At 55.4% G+C, this 21,016-nt stretch overlaps 2 protein-coding genes across 2 annotated transcripts; both read left to right on the plus strand.

Moving 5' to 3' along the window:
• The first annotated feature begins 1,374 nt into the window (after positions 1–1,374).
• Positions 1,375–7,421, plus strand: CALB2 (calbindin 2). The gene is made up of 11 exons (XM_030511803.2): positions 1,375–1,531; positions 3,798–3,874; positions 4,063–4,152; positions 4,279–4,359; positions 5,167–5,223; positions 5,328–5,405; positions 5,546–5,601; positions 6,077–6,116; positions 6,231–6,284; positions 6,502–6,573; positions 7,035–7,421. The coding sequence occupies exons 1-11, from the start codon at positions 1,441–1,443 to the stop codon at positions 7,149–7,151; spliced, it is 813 nt and encodes a 270-aa protein (XP_030367663.1). The 5' UTR covers positions 1,375–1,440; the 3' UTR covers positions 7,152–7,421.
• A 1,172-nt stretch (positions 7,422–8,593) lies between these two features.
• On the plus strand, positions 8,594–20,525 carry GOT2 (glutamic-oxaloacetic transaminase 2). Its single transcript, XM_030511802.1, has 10 exons — positions 8,594–8,748; positions 13,699–13,855; positions 15,047–15,175; positions 15,469–15,528; positions 15,647–15,808; positions 16,026–16,130; positions 17,034–17,184; positions 17,430–17,595; positions 18,557–18,707; positions 19,393–20,525. Exons 1-10 carry the CDS (start codon positions 8,681–8,683, stop codon positions 19,513–19,515), a joined length of 1,272 nt encoding a protein of 423 aa, XP_030367662.1. The 5' UTR covers positions 8,594–8,680; the 3' UTR covers positions 19,516–20,525.
• The last annotated feature ends 491 nt before the right edge of the window (positions 20,526–21,016 follow it).

Here is a 21,016-nt window from a genome sequence, read left to right on the forward strand (position 1 = left end):
TTTCACCCCCTGTAGCCATGGCAACACTTCCCCTGGGCAGGCTGCACTGGGGCCAGTGACAAACCTCACATGTGGCTGTTTGTTTGGGCCTGGAAATTTCCCTGCCATCTGGGAAAACTTGGGAAAAGAAAATCCCCCAATGAGCTGGGAGCCAGGGTGAGAATTGTCCCTTTTTGGGCTGAGTGTTGCTCCCATCTCTCCAAGGATACACCCTCCAGTAGGGATGGCAAAGCCTTGATCTGAGGGCTCCTTGGGTTTTTCTCCAAAAGATGGGGGGATGTCCTGGGGGTGATGTCCTGGTTCTATGTCCACACGTCAGCCATGGGTTGGGAGTGACAGCCCCTCTGTGGCCATCGCATGGTCCCTCAGTGGCTGTGGCACTGATTCTGCCCTGCTCCTCCTGCTGGGACCATCATCTGTGAAGCTGCCATCAGGAGCCCAGGGGGACAATGACAAAGTGCACAGATGCAGTGGCACAGGGCACAGATGTGGTGGCAGGGGCAGGGCTATGTGATGGGTGTGAAGACTGGGTGGGGGTGAAGATGGACAGGGCTGGGTGGCTTAGGAAGGGATGCAGGGACTTGGGGGAGGGATGGAGTGACAAGCACCAGGAGGAGGTGGCAGGGCAGGGTGACAAGGTAGGGCTAGGTGTCAGGACAGGGGTAGGTGACATCGGGCAGGGCAGGTGACATAGGACAGGGATACATGGCGCTGGGCAGGGGTAGGTGACGCCAGCAGGACGAGTGGCATAGAGCAGGGGTAGGTGAGAACGCAGGGACAAGCAGGGCTGCCCTCATAGTGCACGGTGCTGTCCCGGTGTCACGATGCCCGCCCCCATGGCGGTGCTAGTGTCCCGGTCCCTCCTACCCCCGCGCGGTGCCGTTGTCCCATTGTCCTGGTGCCTGTCGTCCCTCCCGCCCCGCGGTACTGCTGTTCGGTGTCTGGGTGTCCCGGCGCTCCAGTGTCCTGTTCTGTACCCCCCCGCCGCCCTCCCGGTGTCCTTGTCTCGGTCCCCCCTCCCTCCCCTCTGCCCTGGTGTCCGGGTCTCCCGGTGTGTCCCGGTGTTCCTGTGTCCCGCTGTCACGGTACATCCTGGTACGTCCCGGTCTCCCCTCCCCATTGTCTCGCTGTCCCGGTGTCCTGGTCTCCCCGCGCTTCCCCGCTGTCCCTGTCCCGATCCTGCTCCTCCTCGCCCCCTCTCATCTGTCTCGGTGTGTCCCGGTGTGTCCCGGTCCCCTCTCCCCTGCCCTTCTGCCCCTGTGTCCCTCTGTCCCGGTGTGTCCTCCCATCCCGCTGTCCCGCTCCCCCACCCCGTTCCCGGTGCCTGTCAGTTGTCCCGGGTCAGCGCGCCTCCTGGCGGCGGTGGGCGGCGGCGGCTGCGGCGGATATAAAAGGCGGCGACGGGCGACGGCGGCGGCAGCGGCGCGGCGGCAGCGGGAGATGGCTGGCCCGCAGCAGGCCCCGCACCTCCACCTGGCTGAGCTCACCGCGTCCCAGTTCCTCGATGTCTGGCGACACTTCGACGCGGACGGTCAGTCCCGGGGCGCGGGGGACCCGCCGTTACCCGCCCCTGCGCGGAGAGCGCCGGGCTGAGCATCCCCCGTACCGCGGGGACACGATGTAGAGTTCCCGGACACCCCGTCGTGGGGAGCCCAGAGGAGGTAGAGCTCGCGGAGACCCCGGTGCGCAGCCCCGTCGTGGGGAGCTCCGGGACCGGCGAGGCGATTGCACCGCCCGGGACCGCCCCGTCGGAGAGGGAAGGAGAGCTCCGGCACCGGGCCCTGCGAGAGCCCCCGCCAATGGGCCCTTGAGCCCGAGGATGCCCTGGGTCCATCGCACATCCACCGAGAGCAGGGGTTCGCTCGGGGTTGGTGTCACCTCTGCGTGCTGGTCGGGGGGTTCTGCCCTTCCCGGGGTGCCCCCCCCTCCGCGCAGACCCGTCCTTGGCACCTGGGGTACCTGGAGGTGGGGAGGAATGACAGCGCGGCCGCCATCTTGGCCCCAGAGCCACCCCGCTGCCCTGGAGGACAGGAGTGACAGAGGGTCTGGGTGAGAACGGCCACCCCATGGCTGGAGCTTTCCGTCCCCCTCGCCCAGCCCCACAAAACCTCTCCCCGGAGATGCTGTGGCAGCGGCCACGTCCCCAGCGGAGATGTTACCTCCCCACGGAGCCGCAGCTGGGCATGCCACCTCCCGGTCCCCATCGCTGCCAGCCCCCAAAAGGGAGGGGGGGTGGGTGGCAGGAATGCCAAAAGCAACATCGTTTTGGTGGGAAATTGGTTTATTCCAGCGCCGTGGTGCCATGAAGGAGGCTCATCCCGCTGGGATGAGCAGCCCAGGGGAAAGCTCTTGCCCTTCCCCATGTCCCCATCCCTGGGAGAGGGTTTGGGCATCAAAATCCTCCTGAGAGCTGCATCACGCAGCATCCCTGGCTGTGCTGCTGGAGCCAGAGCTCATCCTGTGCTCGGTGCCCTCCCGGCCGTCCTGTCGGGGTCCCTCCTGCGGCCCCCGGGACATCGGCACGCCTGTCCCTGTCACCGCTGGTGCTGGCACTGCAGCAGCTGAGGGCTTGAGGAAGGTGGGACAGTGGCAGACAGTGGAAATGGGCAGCTCCTGGGGTGGGTGTCCGGCTGCCTTCCTGCAGCATGTCCCTCGGAGGTGCTTCATCATCTCCAAAATACAGAGACAGGCACGGATCCAGCTTGGCCTGTGTTCCCGGGCAGGGCGCGTGCCCAGGCGAGGAGGGTCTCAGGCGCTGGGGGAGATGGTGGTCTTGGTGAGGATGATGCTCTGCAACACCGGGTGGGAGCTCCAGCAGCCCCAGCTGCTTTCGTCTGCCGATGGGAGTGGGGTGATATAGGGACTCGGAGTTCACCCCCCTGCGGACGGGGCTGTCTCACTCAAAATCTTCCCTGCATTTAAGCTCCGATGGGGCTTTCACTTGCTTCCCTTAAGGCCCCAGAGGTGTCTCCCTGGGTGCCTTTGATGGCAGGGAGGCTTCACGGTGCAGCTGCATCGACCAGCCGTAGCTCTCCGGAGAGGATTTTCCATGCGCCCCGCCACTCCACAGACATGGATCAGACCTGTCCAAGCTGCTGCTTGGAGGAACACCAGCTGCCAGCCGTGGCTTTTCTTGGTGTTATCCTTCTTCCCAGCTCAGAATTCTTGCTGATTTTTATTTCCCAACTGAATTGAAAAGAGCTTGTGACACTCCTGCATCTGCAGAAGCAAAGCCCCTGGGAAGGGCGGCAGAAAGCCAAGCCCCACTGCAGTTCACACCAGCACCTGGCATTGCCCGACCCCTTCATCCCCTCCCGGGATGCTTATCCATTGGGATGCAGTCATCAGGAGGAAGGTGTCCTGGGACTTTCCCAGGTGCTTCCAGATAGGATGTGGATGGGTTGTTCTCAGCCGCTGCATTGCAGCGGGGAGAGGATGGTGCTGGAGAGCCTGAGGGTGATGATGCTCAAGGTGGATGAAGAGATTTAGTTAAACCACACAGTTAAAGTAGCAGATGCAGAAAATGCACCAAATACCAGGATGGGGATGGGGACAAGGACAAAGTCCCATGTGCCCTTCAACTGGGCGCAGAGGACATGTCAAGGGCTCTGTCCCCTCCCCGGCGCTCTCTGCAAATTCAGCCACCACCAGGTTTCTACCACACTTGGCATCAGCTTCTTTGCCGCCACAATCACCTTGGAGCCGTGTCCCCGTGCAGAGGGATACAAGCACTGCATCCCCCAGAAACATCCTTCTGACACCGGGGGGGGTCTTATTGTATTCTTTTCCTTCCCCAGGAAATGGTTACATTGAAGGCAAAGAGCTGGAAAACTTCTTCCAGGAGCTGGAAAGCGCAAGGAAGGGGGCGGGTGTGGTAAGGGCCTCTCCTGGCTTTCTCCTTCCGCTGTTCCCTCTTTCCTAAAGGTTCTGGCTCACATCAGTCCCTTCTCCTCTGGGAATGGCACCAAGGAGCAGGACTGGAGCACCTCCAGGAGGGAATAAGGGGAAACACCAGCATGGGGAGGGGGGATGAATGCTCCCATCTCCTCTCCTTGCTGGCAGGACTCAAAGAATGACAACTTGGGTGACAAGATGAAGGAGTTCATGCACAAGTACGACAGAAACGCCGACGGCAAAATTGAGATGGCAGAGGTGAGGGGAGCTGGTCCCATGACCCATGGGGTGCTCATGCTTGTTCCCCCCTGATGCTCCTGTCCCCCCCAGTGCTTGTGTCCCCTGTGATGCTTGTGTTCCCCGTGATGCTTGTGTTCCCCGCAGCTGGCCCAGATCCTGCCCACGGAGGAGAATTTTCTGCTGTGTTTCCGCCAGCATGTGGGCTCCAGCTCGGAGTTCATGGAGGTGAGCAGGGCAGGCTGTGCCGGGGCTCCCAGTGGGATTCGCTTCCCTGATGCAACTGGGAGCTGCCATTGCCCAAACCTCTCCCAGTCTCCCCCAGACTCTTGGCTTTAAGTCAGTACTGGGAGGTGGTGCTGTTTTGGAGAGTGTGGTGAGTTTTCCCCGTCCTCAGCATCCCTTCAGCACCTCTCAGGGCAGCTGGGACCTCATCCTAGTCTCCAGGAGAGGCGACCTGCAGGGATTTGGAGCTGTTTCTGTAAATTCCCAGTCCGCGGTGGTCAGCCCTTAGCGCCCAAGGGATGTGCTGAAGCAGACAACACTGCTCTGGGCCACCCCAAAACCTCGCTGTGCCCTTGCATGGGGTGAAACCCATCTGCAGGGTGGGAGAGAAATTGCCCATGGGGACCAAAACATGGCTGGGGTTTGGAGTGGGATGTGCAGCATCCTGGGAGGGGAGAGCTTGTGCTTGGAAAATGAAGCTAGGGTGGAGGTGATGGCTGAAAGAAGAGCACCTCATGGCAAGGAGGGGGTTAAGTGGATGCTATTGTTTGATTGGGGGATGCAATTAAATATTAAAGCCTGGTTTTGCATGCTGGGGGAGGATAACAGCACTTGAACTCTTCGCGTGGCTCTGAACAAAAGCATCCAACTCCAAGGTGGCACTGGTGTGGCCACTACCAGCCAACAGCTGACGCCTGCTCTGCCAGGGTGGTGGGAGAAGCTCCAAGTGGGGCTTATGGGGGTACACAGGGGTAAGCGGGGAACATGGGACACAAGCCCACACCAATGTTCAAGATGGTTCCTTTGCAGGCTTGGCGCAGGTACGACACGGACCGCAGCGGCTACATCGAAGCCAACGAGCTCAAGGTGGGCTACGGGCAGGAGGTGGGCTGAGCTGGGTTCCTTGTGGTAGGGCATCACTGCTGGGGTGACCAGCGATGGGGAGAGCCAGCACAACCCTCTCCTTCCAGGGCTTCCTGTCAGACCTGCTGAAGAAGGCGAACCGGCCCTACGATGAGCCCAAGCTGCAGGAGTACACGCAGACCATTGTGAGTGGGACCTCATCCCAGAGGACCACGGTCCTCCTGGGGCAGGGCGGGTCCCCCCCAGGGGTCTCAGCACTGCACAGTGTGTGGGATGAAGGGGAGGAGGAGGCGATGGTGAGCGGGTGCTGCTTCTGTCCTGGCAGCTGCGGATGTTCGACATGAATGGCGACGGGAAGCTAGGCCTCTCGGAGATGTCCCGGTAAGGTCATGGGTGGCGAGAAGGAAGCAGTGGGGAGGGAAAGACACCCTGAAACACTCACAGGGGGGGATCCAGCTTCCGAGGAGAACAGTTTTCCTCTTTAATTAGCTTGTGTTTTGGAGTGAAGAGTTACAGAACCCTAGAACAGTTTGGGTTGGAAGGGACCTTCAAAGCTCATCTAGTCCAACCCGCTGCAGAGAGCAGGGACGCTTTCAGCAACTAGATGAGGTTGTGCAGAACCACATCCAGCCTGGCCTGGGATTTCTCCAGGGATGGTGCATCCCCCACCTCTCTAGGCAACCTGGGCCAGTGTTTCACCATCCTCAATGTACAAAATTTCTTCCTCACATCCAGCCTGAATCTCCCTGTTTTAGTTTAAACCATCACCCCCTGTCCTATCCAAGACTCATTTTGGTTTAAAAAGTGTCTTTTCCTGGCTGCTTCCTGCTCATCCCTGGCCCCTCTTGTCTTTCAGACTTCTGCCTGTGCAAGAAAACTTCCTTCTGAAGTTTCAGGTAAAATAAAAATAATAAAAATAAATAATAATAATAATAAAAAAAAATTAAATCCTGTTCCCTGCTTGCACCTTATCCCTCCCTCATGCCCTGGTGTCCCATGCTGCTTCCCAGGGGGTGAAGCTGTCCTCGGAGGAGTTCAATGCCATCTTTGCTTTCTATGACAAGGTAGGGAGTCATATCCTAGGAAACTGCCCCAAATACATACAACTTGGGGAAAAAAAAACCAACCCAAACCTATGTGTTTTCAGTTGGGTCAATTCCCTGCTTCGATGTGGGGTGTGAGTGCTGGGTAAGGGTTTAGGGTGCCCCCTGCTCCCATGCCCAGGGTGATGGGGCTCGCTCGTGTCCTACTCCCTGCTGATGTTCCTCCCTCGTTATCCAGGATGGAAGCGGCTTCATTGATGAGAATGAGCTGGACGCACTTTTGAAAGACCTGTACGAGAAGAATAAGAAAGTAAGTGCAGGACAGAGCTCAGGTGCCCCCCGGACCCCCCTGTGCATCCTCTCATCTCCCAGCAGCATCTGGGGAGGTTTAGTCTGGGTGTTAGGAACAATTTCTCCCCGAAAGGGTGGTCAGGCATTGGAACAGGCTGCCCAGGGCAGTGATGGAGTCACCATCCATGGAAGTGTTCCCAAACCGTGTAGACGAGGCCCTTAGTGACATGGTTCAGTGGTGGCCTTGGCAGTGCTGGGGAACGGTTGGACTTGATGATCTTAAAGGTTTTTTCCAACATGGTTGATTCTATGATTCTATTATCTCCCACCCACTGTGTCTACACTCCCCAGGGACCAGCAGACATGCTGGTCCAGGTGTCAGCCCATGAAGGGGGGAATGTCCCCAACTTGGGACCGCTCCCCAGGGAGAAACAGGGTTCCCAGCTCCCACCATCTCCCTCCTCTCTTCCTTCCTTGCAGGAGATGAGCATCCAGCAGCTCACCAACTACAGGAAGAGCATTATGAACCTGTCCGACGGGGGAAAGCTCTATCGCAAGGAACTGGAGATCGTGCTCTGCAGCGAGCCCCCTGTGTAGGACCATGTAGGACCATCCCACCCTATCCCACCCTACCCCACGTGCCTCCTCCTCCCCACAACCAGGGAGCACCCATCACTGCAGCGCTCCCCCAGCAGCTTTTGGGTTTGCTGCAGGTTGTGAAAGTCCCACTTCTGGGGGGAAACTTAATTTCACCCCGTTCTCCTAGTTGGCTTCATGGGGATTGTTTTGGTTGTTTCAGTCTTTTCTTGGGTTTTTCTGGTTGACCAAAGAGAGTTTACAAATAAAGTCAAGTACTGGTAGGGCAGAGCCCGCTCCTGCTGCAGCAATGGGGCTGGGGGGGGACAGGAGAGGTGGGACCCGCACCCTGACCCCGACTCGGCTGATGAGGGGTAAGAGTCCACAAGGGTTGTGGCCCCTCCAGTATGGCCCAGTTCAGCCCTGTACAGCCCAGTATGGTGCAGTGCAGTCCTATATGGTCATGTATAACCCAGCACAGTCCTGTACAGTCCACTACAACCCTGTACAGCCCAGTATGATGCAGTGCAGTCCCATGTGGTGCAGTTAAATCCTATATGGCCATGTGTAACTCAGTACAACCCTATACAGTGCAGGATGGCCCAGTTCAGCCCTGTACAGCCCAGTATGGTGCAGTGCAGTCCTATATGGCCATCTGTAACCAAGTACAGCTCTGTACAGCCCACTATGGCCCAGTATGGTGCAGTACAGTCCTGTACAGCCACATATGGTGCAGTACAAACCCATACAGTCCAATATGGCCCAGTACAGTCCTGTACAGCCCAGTGTGGGTCAATACAGCCCAGTATGGTGCAGTGCAGTCCTATACAGTGAAGTAGAGCCCCATACAGCCCAGCATGGCCCAATACAGTCCTGCACAGCCCTGTACAGCCCCGTACAGCCCCATATGGCCAGGTACAGCCCAGTACGGCCCAGTACAGCCATATGGCTCAGTACAGTCCTGTGCAGTCCAGTACGGTGAGGTGCAGTACAGTCCTGTATAGCCCAGTACAGCCCTGTACAGTCCTGTGCCCTGTACAGACCTGCATGACCCTGTCTGGTGCTGTATAGTCCTATACAGGTGAGCACAGCCCCCTACAGTGCTGTACCGCCCAATATGGTGCAGTACAGACGTCCATATCCAAGCCCAGTACACCCCAGTGCAGCCCAATACAGCCCAGCGCAGCCCAGTTCAGTCCAGTACACTCCAGCACACTCCAGCACACTCCAGTACAGCTCAGTACAGCCCAGTACAGCTCAGTACAGCCCAGTGCAGCCCAATACAGCCCAGTACGGCCCCATACATTCCAGTACAGGCCAGTGCAGCCCAGCATAGCCCAATACAGCCCGATACACTCCAGTACAGTCCAATACAGCCCAATACACGCCAGCGCCGCGCAGGACCGGGCGGCCCGGCTGCACCGAGCCCTCCCGTCCGCCAGGGGGCGCGGGGCGGCGACGCCGGACGCGGGCGGCGCATGCGCGGGGCGGGGCGCGGGGCCGTGGCCGCGGTGTGAGGTATCCGCTCGCCAGCCCGCCCGGTCGCCGCCATGGCTCTGCTGCACACCCGCCGAGTCCTCGCCACCCCGCGCCTCGCCGCCTCCGCCACCCGCGCCAGGTGAGGGCCGGGGGGCTGCCCAGCCTCTGGAGCCATCCTGCGATGCCGTGGAGGGGCTTTCCCGCCGCCGTGCCCCGCGCTGTGGGGCGGCAACGGGGGCGGGAAGGGGGGGGACGACGACACACACAAGCGCCGGGGGGACTGTGGGCCCTTCGCGATGGGGAAGCGTGTCCCTCCGCGGAGCCCGTAGGCGCCGCCGGTGGAGACCGGAGGTTGCCGGGGTGACGGCGCGGGGATTGGCTGGGGAACGCGGCCTCCTCGCGATCTGATTGGCTGCGGCCGGGACCGGCGCTCACAGCCTGCCCTTGAGGAGCCGCCGTGGAGGGCGCGTGGGCGCGCGGCGAGCGTGCGCCGAGAAACGGGGTTGGGGCACCCTGCGCACTGAGAAATGGGGCTGGGGGTGTGCGGTGGGGCATGAAGGACCCAGTGCACTGCAAAATGGGGCTGGGGTGCTGCTGCCTGTCGTGCACAGTGTAGTGGGAGCAAACGGGCCTTACGCACCACGCAGTAGGGCTGGGGTGCTGCTTCAGGTGTGCAAAACCTGGTGTGAGCAGCATGGGAGTGAGGTGTTCGTGTGTCCCGGGGCTGCGCTGCAGCTCTGGGCTGTGCTGTCTCTGAAGCCAGGGAGGGATGGACAGGAGGATGTAGGGTGCAGCTGGAGCCCTGAGAAGAGTCCATAACAGCTTCACACAGCACAGCTGACCCCAGAGCCACAGGGCACTAGCTGGGAACACCACTGTGACCAGTGTGGAGGGATCTGGGCAACAGCCTTGCTGCTACTCTGCAGAGCCCTTTGACTCCTGGCCCACACTGGCTCTGGAAGCTCTAAGGAACAATTCCCAGCCCTTGTCAGAGCAGGAAAGCAGTGGGTTATTTCCCATTCCAGCAAAGAAGGCTTTTAGGTATTGATTAGCTCTGTTCTGTCAAGCATGGCCCCTCAGTGCCTTTTGAGACAAATACTCTCAGTCCCTGCTTCTTCTGCAGCAGCCTCTTCTCCCTGGGTATGGAAGAGCAGCTGTCTAGAACATGTGTTTTTTGCCCCTTGAACTGTAGCAGGCCTGTGAGAGGTGTGGAAGACTACTGGCAATAGCTTTGCTTTTCTCAAGCTTGTTACACAGCAAACTATAGATAAGCAAATTGATCCGAGGTCACCTAAAAGGGATGCAGACTTTTGTACATAAAGAACCTTTTGTACATAAAGAACTTTTGTGCACAGCCCCTCTTGTTCCCACAGAGTGGCTCCTTAGCTCTGGACAGGGAATGACAGGCAGCAATTAGCAGTTTCCGTGTTCTTATCTTCAGCAGCTTTGCTGCTCTGTGCTGAGAATAGTCTTTCTGAAATCGGGATGGAGATGAAGAGGTACTGACCAAACGATTAAAAACTCTCTTGACATACAGATGCTAATGAAGGTGATAACTCACCTGCTGTTCTGATGTATTGCCAGACAGCTATTTTAAATGCTTTTCCTGGTGGTAAGCTTACCACAGCTCACTGGGGCAATGAATTTTTAGGCTTGAAAGGACCTTAGGAGCCAGCCAGCAGCCTGTTGGCTTTGTTCTTGTGTAAATATTTGCTTTAGCTGTGATATTGACAGAGTCGCCTTTGGCCCCTTTTTGCTCTGCTCTGGCTTGCAGAACTGCTGTAGCAGCTTTGGAGGAGGTTTTGAAATCCAGATTCTTACCTGGCTGTACCACAGGGAATGTGGACTGGCCTCTTCCCAATGGAAACCTTCACTGGGCTTCTAAACACTTGCTTAGAGGAAAACTTGCTCTCTGGGTTTGGCTTGAGTCTGTAAGCATGCTCGTGGGTCTCTGCAGCTCAGGCCATAAGTTCCACATACATTTTTGAAGGGTGTTACTGATTTTTGCAGTTCCTGGTACTTTTTCCTGCCCTCTCTGTACCGTCTGTCACACTGTGCTTGCAGCTGGGCATTAAGCTGTCTCAGAAGTCAAGCCTGGCTGACGAGTACAGAGAGTACTTGAATACCAGCTCTCATCAGTATCTAAACTCTGACTTGGGCCACCTCTGGTCAGCTCGTGTAGCTGGAGAATGCGCATACTTTGCCCTACACCTGGGATCCCTCAGGTAGTTTAACCCCAGTTTAAACTTCCCTCTGATTAGTTTTCCGCACTGGAATATCTCCAGCCTGACAGAGAAGATGTGCAGTTTATAACTTTGACCTTTATTCAAGACCAGTGCTCTTTTAATTGCTCAAACTAAAATACAACACAGTGGTAACATAGGGGTAGCACTGTGTCAGGACTTGTCAGATCCCTAATAGATCCCTTTTCCCAAAACTCTGTCTGGAAAGCCTTGCCTCTGTGATCTTCTAGGTATCCTGATGTGTGTGGACATCTCAACCTGGGCTTTCTTCCCCTGTCTCGTTGAAAGCTCACCTCCCTGGAATCAGCAGACGAGTCTTTCTTTGGCCTTCACCTGAAAACCTCCAGGCTGAGAAGGGGAAAATCAAGTCCTAAACCTACTCTTCGCTGCCTTAAGCTGGTGGAAAGACCAGCTCAGAACATAAGTACTTAACTCAGGAGTGCTGCAGCTTAGGTAAATGCCCACAGGATCAGCATTAGCTGCAGCAGTATACAGAGCCCAGTGACCTGCTCAAGTTTTTGCAGGATTGGGATCTAAATACGCCAAACACTGTAAGCTGCTTGGTAACAAGCCCAGCAGAAAGAAGGTGCTGTCCCACCTCCAGAGCAGCAGCAGTTCGAAATGGATGGCCAGGCACCTGCATCCCTCAATACCAAAATAATCCTAGACCAGGTAAACTGCAGAGGGATGTGTTCCTGTGCAGTGTGTTTTTCTTCCCTCACCTCTCCGTTGCCAGGAAGGTGTTGGGAGAGGTTTTCCAAACCTGCTGCCTGGACCTGCAGCGGGATTTTGCCCCGTGTGCTGCTCAGGTTGGCTCCCCAGCCTGCTCCCTCCCCGCTGGCTGCAGCCCATCTGCGTCTCTGAGGGGTGTTCCTGGCATGACTGACTCATCCTCCCTTCTAAGTTGATCCTGTACTTTACTGCAGAGGTAATTAGGACTTGTTAGTGGTTTAGAAATGCTAAGCACATCTTCCATTTTTAAGCTACCCATGATGGCTCTGCCTCCTATGTGTTTGCTGCTCTTTTTTCCTGTCAAGAGGAGAAATGGAGGCTTTTTATTTTGAAATACTGTACTGATGGAAGAGCAGCTATGTCTGAAGAGGGCAAATGATGTTTGAAGCTCCATGAGATGCGATCTACATACGTGACAGTGCAGAGTATATTTATGTAGTGAATAGTTAGCTCGAGTGAGTCCAGAGGAAGCCATGGAGATGCTGTGAGGGCTGGAGCAGCCCTGCTTGGAGCCAGGCTGAGAGAGCTGGGCTTGTTCAGCCTGGAGAAGAGAAGGCTCCTTAAGGGGAGACCTTAGAGCAGCTCCAGTGCCTAAAGGGGCTACAAGAAAGCTGGAGAGGGACTTTGGACGAGGGCCTGTAGGGACAGGACAGGGAGGAATGGCTTTAACCTGGCAGAGGGGAGATTGAGATGAGATCTTAGGCAGAAGTTCTTCCCTGTGAGGGTGCTGAGGCCCTGGCACAGGTTGCCCAGAGAAGCTGTGGCTGCCCCATCCCTGGCAGTGTTCAAGGCCAGGTTGGACACAGGAGCTTGGAGCAACCTGCTCTAGTGGAAGGTGCCCCTGCCTGTGGCAGGGGGTTGGAACTGGGTGGGCTTTAAGGTCCCTTCCAACCCAAACCGGTCTGTGATTCTGTGAACAAACTGGGTCTAAATGGACCCAAAATTGGGACAGATTAGAGGGAGAAAATGATTTTGTGAGTTCTGCTCATCACATTAGCACTTCCTTAGTCCACCTGGCCATACTGACCCGGGTGGCTTCAGGCTGCCTGCCTTGCCTGGGGCAGGATCCAGTCGCAGGACTGCATTCCCTAGTTGAAAAGGTTGTTATCTTCAGGTGAGGTGGCTTTCTCCAGGCTGCAAAGCTTTGAGAAGCTGATATGTGGAGCCATCTGGCTATGTGGTTTTCCTTCAGCAACCAAGACTGAATCCTGTCCCAGAGGAGATAAACCCAGTCTTCCTTGTACTGAGTGCTTTGTGCCCTACTGAGCTCGGGCATCTGGGTAGGTCGGGATGACACAGGATGTAGGGTTATTGTCTTTAGTAATCCTGCCTTCAGGAGGGGGCTGTGTGCCAGGCAGGTTACAAACCACCACACTGCTTCTCTTGCACTGTCTACAAGTCTGCAAGGCCTGGCATGGGACTTTGGCTGTGGCCAAAGAGAGAATAACAAGTTTCTTTTTATAGCATGGTCTGGTCTGCCCTTGACATTAAGAGAGCCTCTCCATCTTCAGGATGTCCTGCCAACAGGGCAGAGGCAGGTGGTTTGTAGAGCAGCTGCTGGAGAGTGGGGCACAAAGCTCCTCCTTGGCAGCAGCAGAAGGGGCCTTCACATCAAGCTGTCGCTTGTCACACCAGGAAGAAAGTGTGCTCTGATTTCCAGCATTTGACAGAGTTTGTAGGTCAGGGAAGGGAAATGTCTCCATTAGCTCAGGCGATGTTGCAGGAAAAGCAGATTAGTCTTCAGGCACAAGAGCCCTTCCAGGAGTTTGGAAGAGGCTCTGTATTGATGGGAACGCTCCTGTTTCCTGGGGCCTTCCTGATGTCAGCACATGAGGCAAGCGGCGCCATGTCTACATGTTAATGACATGCAGTTAATCTTCAGCCACAGTGAACTGAAGCTCTTTGCCTATTCTGCAACTTAAAATGCAGTGCCAGATCATGGAGCATAAAGGATTGGTTCTTTTTCCCCTTGGATATTTCTCTTAGCACTTCTTGTTCCTCTTCCAGGAGTTTAAAGCCAAGATTTCCCTTGAGGTTTTCCCTCTAGCCATGTTGATGCACATCCCTGGCCAGTTGTCAAGCCTGATTCTTATCTTCTTTTTCTTTCCCTTCAGCTCATGGTGGTCCCATGTGGAGATGGGTCCCCCCGACCCCATCCTGGGGGTGACAGAAGCTTTCAAGCGTGACACCAACTCCAAGAAGATGAACCTGGGAGTGGGGGCATACCGGGATGACAGCGGGAAGCCGTATGTCCTGAACTGTGTTCGCAAGGTGAGCCTGGTGCTGCTGTGGGGCAGGGCCAGACTCGGGTCTTGGCCACCCAGGGGTGTCAGGGAGGGGGAAGGCCTCTGAGTAAGGGTTGCCTGTTGGTCCTTAGAATAAGCTTTGTCTCTAACAGAGCAGGACAGTGTTCCTAGATGTCTTCCTTAGCAGTCCTAATGCTTTTGAGATACAACAGAGCTGTTAAGTAGAAGGGGATAAAACAGGGAATGCATGTCCTGTTCCCATTTGGTAAATCTGATTTGTTGCTGACTTCCATGAGCTCTCCAACCCAGCTGTCCTCTGAACTTCAGTGTTTCTTCAATAGGCTGATGTTCCCTGGGCCAGCCCACATGGGAGGAAAATGCTGACACTGTCCCCTTTCTGGATTAGTCTTTGAAATTCTGATGAGTCGTTGTTACCAGTTTCTCTATAAGCCAGGCTAAAACTCCAGCCCAGGGAGCTGGATGTGGACACTGCCCTTGAGGGGATTATGGAGCCTTTCAGGGCTGTCAGCGTAGAAGGGAGGATGTGTTGTCCATGTCTCTCATCACTGTCGGGTTTAAAGCCGTCCGTTGCCCTCGCCCTCCCCATGTCAGCACGTACTGCAGCTGGGTCACAAACAGGGAACTTGGGTTGTGGCACAGGAACAGTTTCCTGATGGCATGTGAATGCTGCCAGGGCCTGTCCCACTGCTCTAGGAGAAAGATAGGGTACCCACAGTGCTCCAGATGTCTCTATTGCTTTATTTTTCCTGAGCGTTGCTCCTTGTCTGGTGTTCATGCCTCCGCTTTCTGATCCTGTGTTAGGTAGGGACCTGGACTGATTTCCGAACAGTCACGTGTCGCCTTCCTGCAGGACAATTCCTGCTTGGGCAAAGAAACACGTGTCCTTGTATAGCAGCGTTGACTTGTGACGGGCTTGAAGGGATGCTCTCCTCTGGTGTTGGGTTTCTGGGCTCTGCTATACTGACACTGGCACCCGCTGAGGGCTCCCACTGGGCACCATCCCCCATGGTGAAAGGGTTTAATCTGAAATGCTTACTGGTGCCCTGTGCTTGGAACCAGCCCTGATCTCTGGGGAGAAGCTCCTGTAAAACAACCTTAGCCTCTTTTGAGCTAGCAGATATGAAGTGATCTTCAGCTGTCCACCATCCTCTCCATGGTGTTACCTTCCTTGCTGACTCTGTGTCCTCCTTCCCAGGCGGAGGCCATGATAGCATCCAAGAAGATGGACAAGGAGTACTTGCCCATTGGGGGGCTGGCAGATTTCACCCGGGCATCCGCAGAACTGGCTCTGGGTGAAAACAGTGAGGCTTTCAAGAGCGGACGGGTAAGGAGCAGGATGGGAAGCAGCGCTGTCTGGTGTATGGGTGTAGGTGGGTGCCCAGCAAATGTGGAAGAACTGGCAGGGTACTCATGCCTCTTGAGTTGCAGGCTGGCTAGGCCCATGGATAAGTGCCTCCTCTGAAAGCTGAGGTGGGAAAAAGCCCTTTCCAGGGAGGAAATTTGACCTTGTCCCAGCTCCCTGCCTTGCAACTGGAGTGGCTGACTCCTGTGGTTCCCTCTAGTCTCTCTATCATACCATGGCTGCTCAGACTCGGGTACTTGTTTATTCCTTTGCAGTACGTCACTGTGCAGGGTATTTCTGGGACTGGATCTCTGCGAATTGGAGCCAACTTTTTGGTGAGTCCCTGGCAGGAGGGAAAGGACATATTTTTTACCAGAGCTGAATCTTTGGGGTTTTCTGACAGTTTGAATCTGTTCAACCTCTTTCAACACTTTATGTCTTTCTCTTAATCAGCAACGGTTCTTCAAGTCTAGCCGTGATGTGTATCTACCGAAACCATCCTGGGGCAACCACACGCCTATTTTGCGTGATGCTGGCCTGCAACTGCAGGCTTACCGCTACTATGACCCCAAGACATGCAGCCTTGACTTCTCTGGAGCCATGGATGACATTTCTGTGAGTTTCCTTTCATGCCTGGAAACAGGGATGAGATGTGGGAAGATGGGTGATCTTCTTGCTTTAGCCTAAGTATGATATGTGATCAAGGCCCCAGATCAAGGCTAGAAGCCCTGCGGAGCTCATAGAGGCTGTCTGGGGCAAGAGTCTCGTCTTGGCTGCTGAGGAGAGTGCTCAGATGTCATTGATAATGCATGCTCTCTAATATCTTCCTTAGAAAATTCCAGAGAAAAGCATCATCCTCTTGCATGCTTGTGCTCACAACCCCACTGGGGTGGATCCCCGGCAGGAGCAATGGAAGGAGATAGCAGCTGTGGTGAAGGTGAGCAGTACAGCATTCCATGGGTACTGTGCTGTTCCTGGGAACACCATCTCTGGGATCTCATGATCTTTGCTGTGCTAAAGGTTATTCCCTTCCCTGAAGCCAGGATGGGTGTCATGTACTTGTACTGAAGACAGGAGCCAGACAAATGCACCCATATAGTTTCTAGCTGACCATCAGACTTTCTGCTGGCACCTTCCCAGGTAGGGAGACCTGAAAGGGGAGCAGCAGGGTTGAACGAGTGAGCTGTGATAGCTGGAGAGGTGCTCCCAGTGCTGGTGTATTAAAACTGCTGTAAGACCTTTCGCATGCCTGGTATCCTCTCACAAGCTTCATCTGAAAACAGATGGGGCAGGTTCTACCTTCATCGTTCTCGTACTCCTCCCTGCTGCTCCCCCAAGCTGTAGCCAGTGAAATTTGGCTTGGGGATGCCTGGACTTGGTAGCAGCCTAAGAACTGGTCAATATCAAAGTGGCCTCAGTGGCCTACAGATGGCTGCAGGTCTCCTGATATAGGGACAGTGTGGCTGGGTTATCTGCCTGGAGGCAATGGAAGGGCTGGCACCTGCCTAAGGAGTTCCCAGCTACTTTTCCTGGGAACTGATAATACAGGAGACACTGAAATGGAATAACTTATTACTACTGAATCTGATTCTGCCTCCTGGGCCAGACTACACATCCCATAAATGCACCAGGAGGGTCTTTACCTGCTGTTTGGATGCACGGTGGGTAGCTGTGGGTTTTGGGCTGCCTTCCTTGTGGCAAACAAAGGGGAATGGCTCTCCTTCTGCAGAACAGTTGCAGTGAGCAGGCTGCTGCCTGCGTGGCTCTTTTCAGCCTGCTGCCCTGCTCCCTGGAGGGAGTGTTCAGCTCCTCTGATGCTCTCTCCCCTCTTTGCTGGCAGAAACGAAACCTCCTCGTGTACTTTGACATGGCCTACCAAGGCTTTGCCAGTGGGGACATCAACAGGGATGCCTGGGCTGTGCGGTACTTCATCGACCAGGGCATCAACGTCCTCATAGCACAGTCCTATGCCAAGAACATGGGGCTGTATGGTGAGTAGGGCAGGTGGCATGGAGATGGCTTCATCTAGGCTGCCTCTGGGGTTTAGCAGCCACTATCTGTCTGCTGCCCATGTTTATCCTGTAGTAGTGACCAGGGCACAGGAGATCACCTGCTGGGAGCTGGTGGAGGCCCTGCTGGAGAACAGGGCTCTGCTAAAGCTGTGGCACTTGGATAAGTCCTACGCCAGCCCTGGGTATCCAAGGGCTGAGTCTGGGACCTGATCACCCTCTTTCAGGAGAGCGTGCAGGTGCCTTCTCAGTGATCTGCAGCAATGCAGAGGAAGCCAAGAGGGTTGAGTCACAGCTGAAGATCCTCATTCGTCCTATGTACTCCAACCCACCCCTGAATGGAGCCCGCATCGCCTCCATCATCCTCAACACCCCTGACATACGGAAGGAGTGGTAAGAGGGAACCCCTAATGCTCACATCAGGAAGATGTGAGGTCTCTGTGGCAGCCCTGTGCTGTGCTTACTCCCTGCTGTTGTCCTGGGCAGCTCTAAGCTTCAGGGATACAATTAGAATCAGGGGTCCAGTCAGAACCATGTGCTGCCCATTACCTCTGGAGACATCACTGCTTGTGTCTTGGCATCAGCTGGGATTGGTCCTGCCTGACATAAACAGGTTTCCCTTGTGTTGCCAAGACAGAAGACACTTAAAAGATGGGATAAAGCTCCCTTAGGATTGAGAGCTGCAGGAGCTGCCAGTCCAAGGTGTGGAAAGGACTGAGGCATTGTACCCATGTAGTATGTCTCACAAGGGGGAAGTGGAAGCGTAAGCCCCCTGGGAACAAGACCCAGGAATGTAACCCTAATGCCCTAAGCCTGCTTCCTGGCATCATTCCCTTGGTGTCAGTCCCTGTGGGCAGTTGGCCTGGCAAAACAAAGGCTGGCAGTGTGCTGTGGCCTCGCCGGCAGCAGGGTTCCTTTGGCAGGCTGATGCTTGTGCCTGATCCAGGGATAAGCAAAGACATCTCCTAGCTGTGCTGCCTTGGAGCAGGGAATGTCTGCTTGTCTTGGAGGTATCTCTGCGCTCTTTATCTATCTGCAGATGTTATTTTATCTGGGTTTGGGAAGTGCTGCCATCAGGCCTCCTACTGACCTGTAGCTTTCAAAAGTGAGAGATGCCTATACTTTAGTGTCCAGCAGCTATGGAGTAAATAAATAGCAGTCATCTTCGGGTAGCAGGAGAAGGAAGCAGCTCCCCAGCTGGAGCTACAGGCTCACAGTCCCTGGTCTTGGCTCATCTGCATCCCTGAATGAGGCCTCTCCAGGTGAAGAGAGCTGATTCCCTGTAGCTGGTCGTGGGGGAGCAGATGGGAGCATCCCAGCCCTGCTCTGAGCAGTTCCTGGGTTGGCTTCACAGGCTCACGGAGGTGAAGGGCATGGCTGACCGGATCATTGGCATGCGGACTCAGCTGGTGTCCAACCTCAAGAAAGAGGGATCCTCCCACAACTGGCAGCATATCACTGACCAGATTGGCATGTTCTGCTTCACGGGGCTGAAGCCTGAGCAGGTAAACGCAGTTCCTGTGGGCTCAAGGTGTCGTTTGTAGTCCTTGTCAGTAAGATTTTGCCTATAGACGACAAATTGAGCCTTGGTAAGCAGTTCAGTTCTTCCTCCAGGAGGAATAACCTCCAGGCCTTTGGCGCTGGAATGTCATGGGGACCCAGGTCTTGCTCTGTTCCCTGCTGTGCTTGTGGAGACTGAAAGCAAACGTAGCCTGTTATTTGTCAAAGGAAGCAGTCACTTGGTGCCACTCTGAGGTGACCTTAAAGGTCAGCTCAAGCGAGGTAACTGTCATGGCTGATTATCTGCAGCGTTTATGTGTTGCCCAAGAGCTGAGTAGCATCTCTCCTGGTTAACAGGGCACGATGCTGACTCCACGGTAGAGTCATAGAATCACAGAATGGTTTGGGTTGGAAGGGATCTTCAAAGGTCATCTAGTCCAACCCCCCTGCAATGAGCAGGGTTATCTTCAACTAGATCAGGTTGCCCAGAACCACATCCAGCCTGGCCTTGAATGTCTCCAGGGATATTGCATCCACCACCTCTCTGGGCAACCATAGTAGCTCCAAGTAGGAGGATGCCATGTCTACTGGCACCCAGGCTGAGCTCAGTTCTGGCAAGCTTTGTGAGTTTGCCCTCTGTTGGCAGAGTGGAGGTTGGCCTGTGGTTTGAGCTGTGCTATTTCACGCCAGGTGGAGCGGCTGATCAAGGAGTTCTCCATCTATATGACGAAGGATGGACGAATCTCTGTGGCAGGAGTTACATCAAGCAACGTAGGGTACCTGGCTCATGCCATCCATCAAGTCACAAAGTAAAGAGAGGTGTGTGCCCTGGAGCTGGTGGCTTTTCCTTCCCCACCAGTCGAAGATGGGGAGGGAAAGGAAAGAAGCAGAATACTTCCAAGCACAGCACTCGACGCCGCTGCTGAATGTATCTTGTAGATAAGTTGTTGTAGAAGCCTAGTCAAAACCACCCTGCAGTGTGGAGCAGGGACGTCGTTGCTGGCTCCCACTCATCACAGCCGTTCTCCCCTGCTGTCCATCAGCCCCAGCACCCTCACAAGCTGGAGGAAGCACCAGCTTCACACTGCCATCCTACCGGCAGAGGCACCAGAGGCTCCCTCATGCCCGGTTATCCAGGAAAAGGCTTTGTGAGGCAGCAGGAGGGGAGATGAGGGGCTGAGTGGAAGGGCTGCTCAGATGCGCTCCTCTGACCTCCTCACAGTCTCTGCTGCCAGCAGGCTCCATCCTCCATCCTCCTCCATCCCCCTTCATCCTCCTCACCCAGGGCTGGGCAGCGCCAAAGCTCTGAGAACTGCTCATTACCAAAATGCACTCAGTCGCTATTTTGCTCTTTCCATCTGGGAATCAGGTGTAACTCACAGGGGCATTGGTGTGTGGGCCAGAGCAGCATCCCTCCTCTAAACCTGCCCAGTTCTGACTTCAGTCATGTACCCTGAGGTGAAACACTTTCTCACCCTCTCCTCCTAATAAGAACCTTCTCTGAAAGCCACTGTCAGTCTCTGCCTCTCCCGTCCCCATCCCAACCCCAGCAGCCCTCCCTGCAGAGCAGAGGCCTTTGGTGGGCCCAAAATCCGTGAACCAAGGGGTCCACCTTCATGGTGGGCTGTGGGGTGTCCCTCTCCTCTGCTTGGATTGTCCAAACTGCTGGTGACACCAGAAAATGGGAGGGAAAGATCCTGAGGGAGGTCTGAGAGCTGACAACGTGAAAACCATGCTGTCCTTCTAAGCTGAGTGTCCCTCAGGCCTGGTGCCTGGACTCTTAGGATTTTTAATCCAAATAAACTGGTGCATGGCTGTGTTGAGCTGGGGACTTCATCCTGTCATTGCACAGTGGGATCCTGTCCCTGCCACACATCAGATGTTCCCTCTTGGGGGTGTGCCAGTGCAGAGAATCTGTTCTGGCCAATGAAACACGCATCTTCTGAGGATCCCACACAGAGGGAGGGCAGTTCCCATGTGTGCCCCAAGAGCACAGGGTGGGTGGGCTGTGAGTGCCCCGGGTGGGAGTTGGTGTCACAGAGCTGAAGATGAAGTCCACAGGGTTGCATGTAGGTATTGTGTGAGTTCCCAAAAGCTTTTAGCCTTGTGCTCGGCCACTGGAGCACGATGGAGTTTCTCATTCATCCCGAGGTGGACCTGGGGGGATGAACTCTGAGTCTGCCTGAGATTTCTCTATCCACTAGCACCTTTCCCCTCTGCACCAGGGCCTTGTGGCTGCCCCATCCCTGGCAGTGCTCAAGGAAAGGTTGGATGGGGCTTGGAGCAACCTGCTCTAGTGGAAGGTGTCCCTGCC

Source organism: Strigops habroptila, chromosome Z (assembly GCF_004027225.2).
Source record: "Strigops habroptila isolate Jane chromosome Z, bStrHab1.2.pri, whole genome shotgun sequence".
In the NCBI taxonomy this organism is placed as follows: domain Eukaryota; kingdom Metazoa; phylum Chordata; class Aves; order Psittaciformes; family Psittacidae; genus Strigops; species Strigops habroptila.

Coding starts and splice junctions, on each gene's coding strand:
- CALB2 (XM_030511803.2), top strand. CDS start 1,441: ATGGCTGGCCCGCAGCAGGCCCCGCACCTCCACCTGGCTGAGCTCACC. Junction 4,360..5,166: donor CCAGCTCGGAGTTCATGGAG/GTGAGCAGGGCA, acceptor GTTCCTTTGCAG/GCTTGGCGCAGGTACGACAC. Junction 6,117..6,230: donor ACTTCCTTCTGAAGTTTCAG/GTAAAATAAAAA, acceptor GCTGCTTCCCAG/GGGGTGAAGCTGTCCTCGGA.
- GOT2 (XM_030511802.1), top strand. CDS start 8,681: ATGGCTCTGCTGCACACCCGCCGAGTCCTCGCCACCCCGCGCCTCGCC. Junction 17,185..17,429: donor CAAGAACATGGGGCTGTATG/GTGAGTAGGGCA, acceptor ACCCTCTTTCAG/GAGAGCGTGCAGGTGCCTTC. Junction 18,708..19,392: donor CGGGGCTGAAGCCTGAGCAG/GTAAACGCAGTT, acceptor ATTTCACGCCAG/GTGGAGCGGCTGATCAAGGA.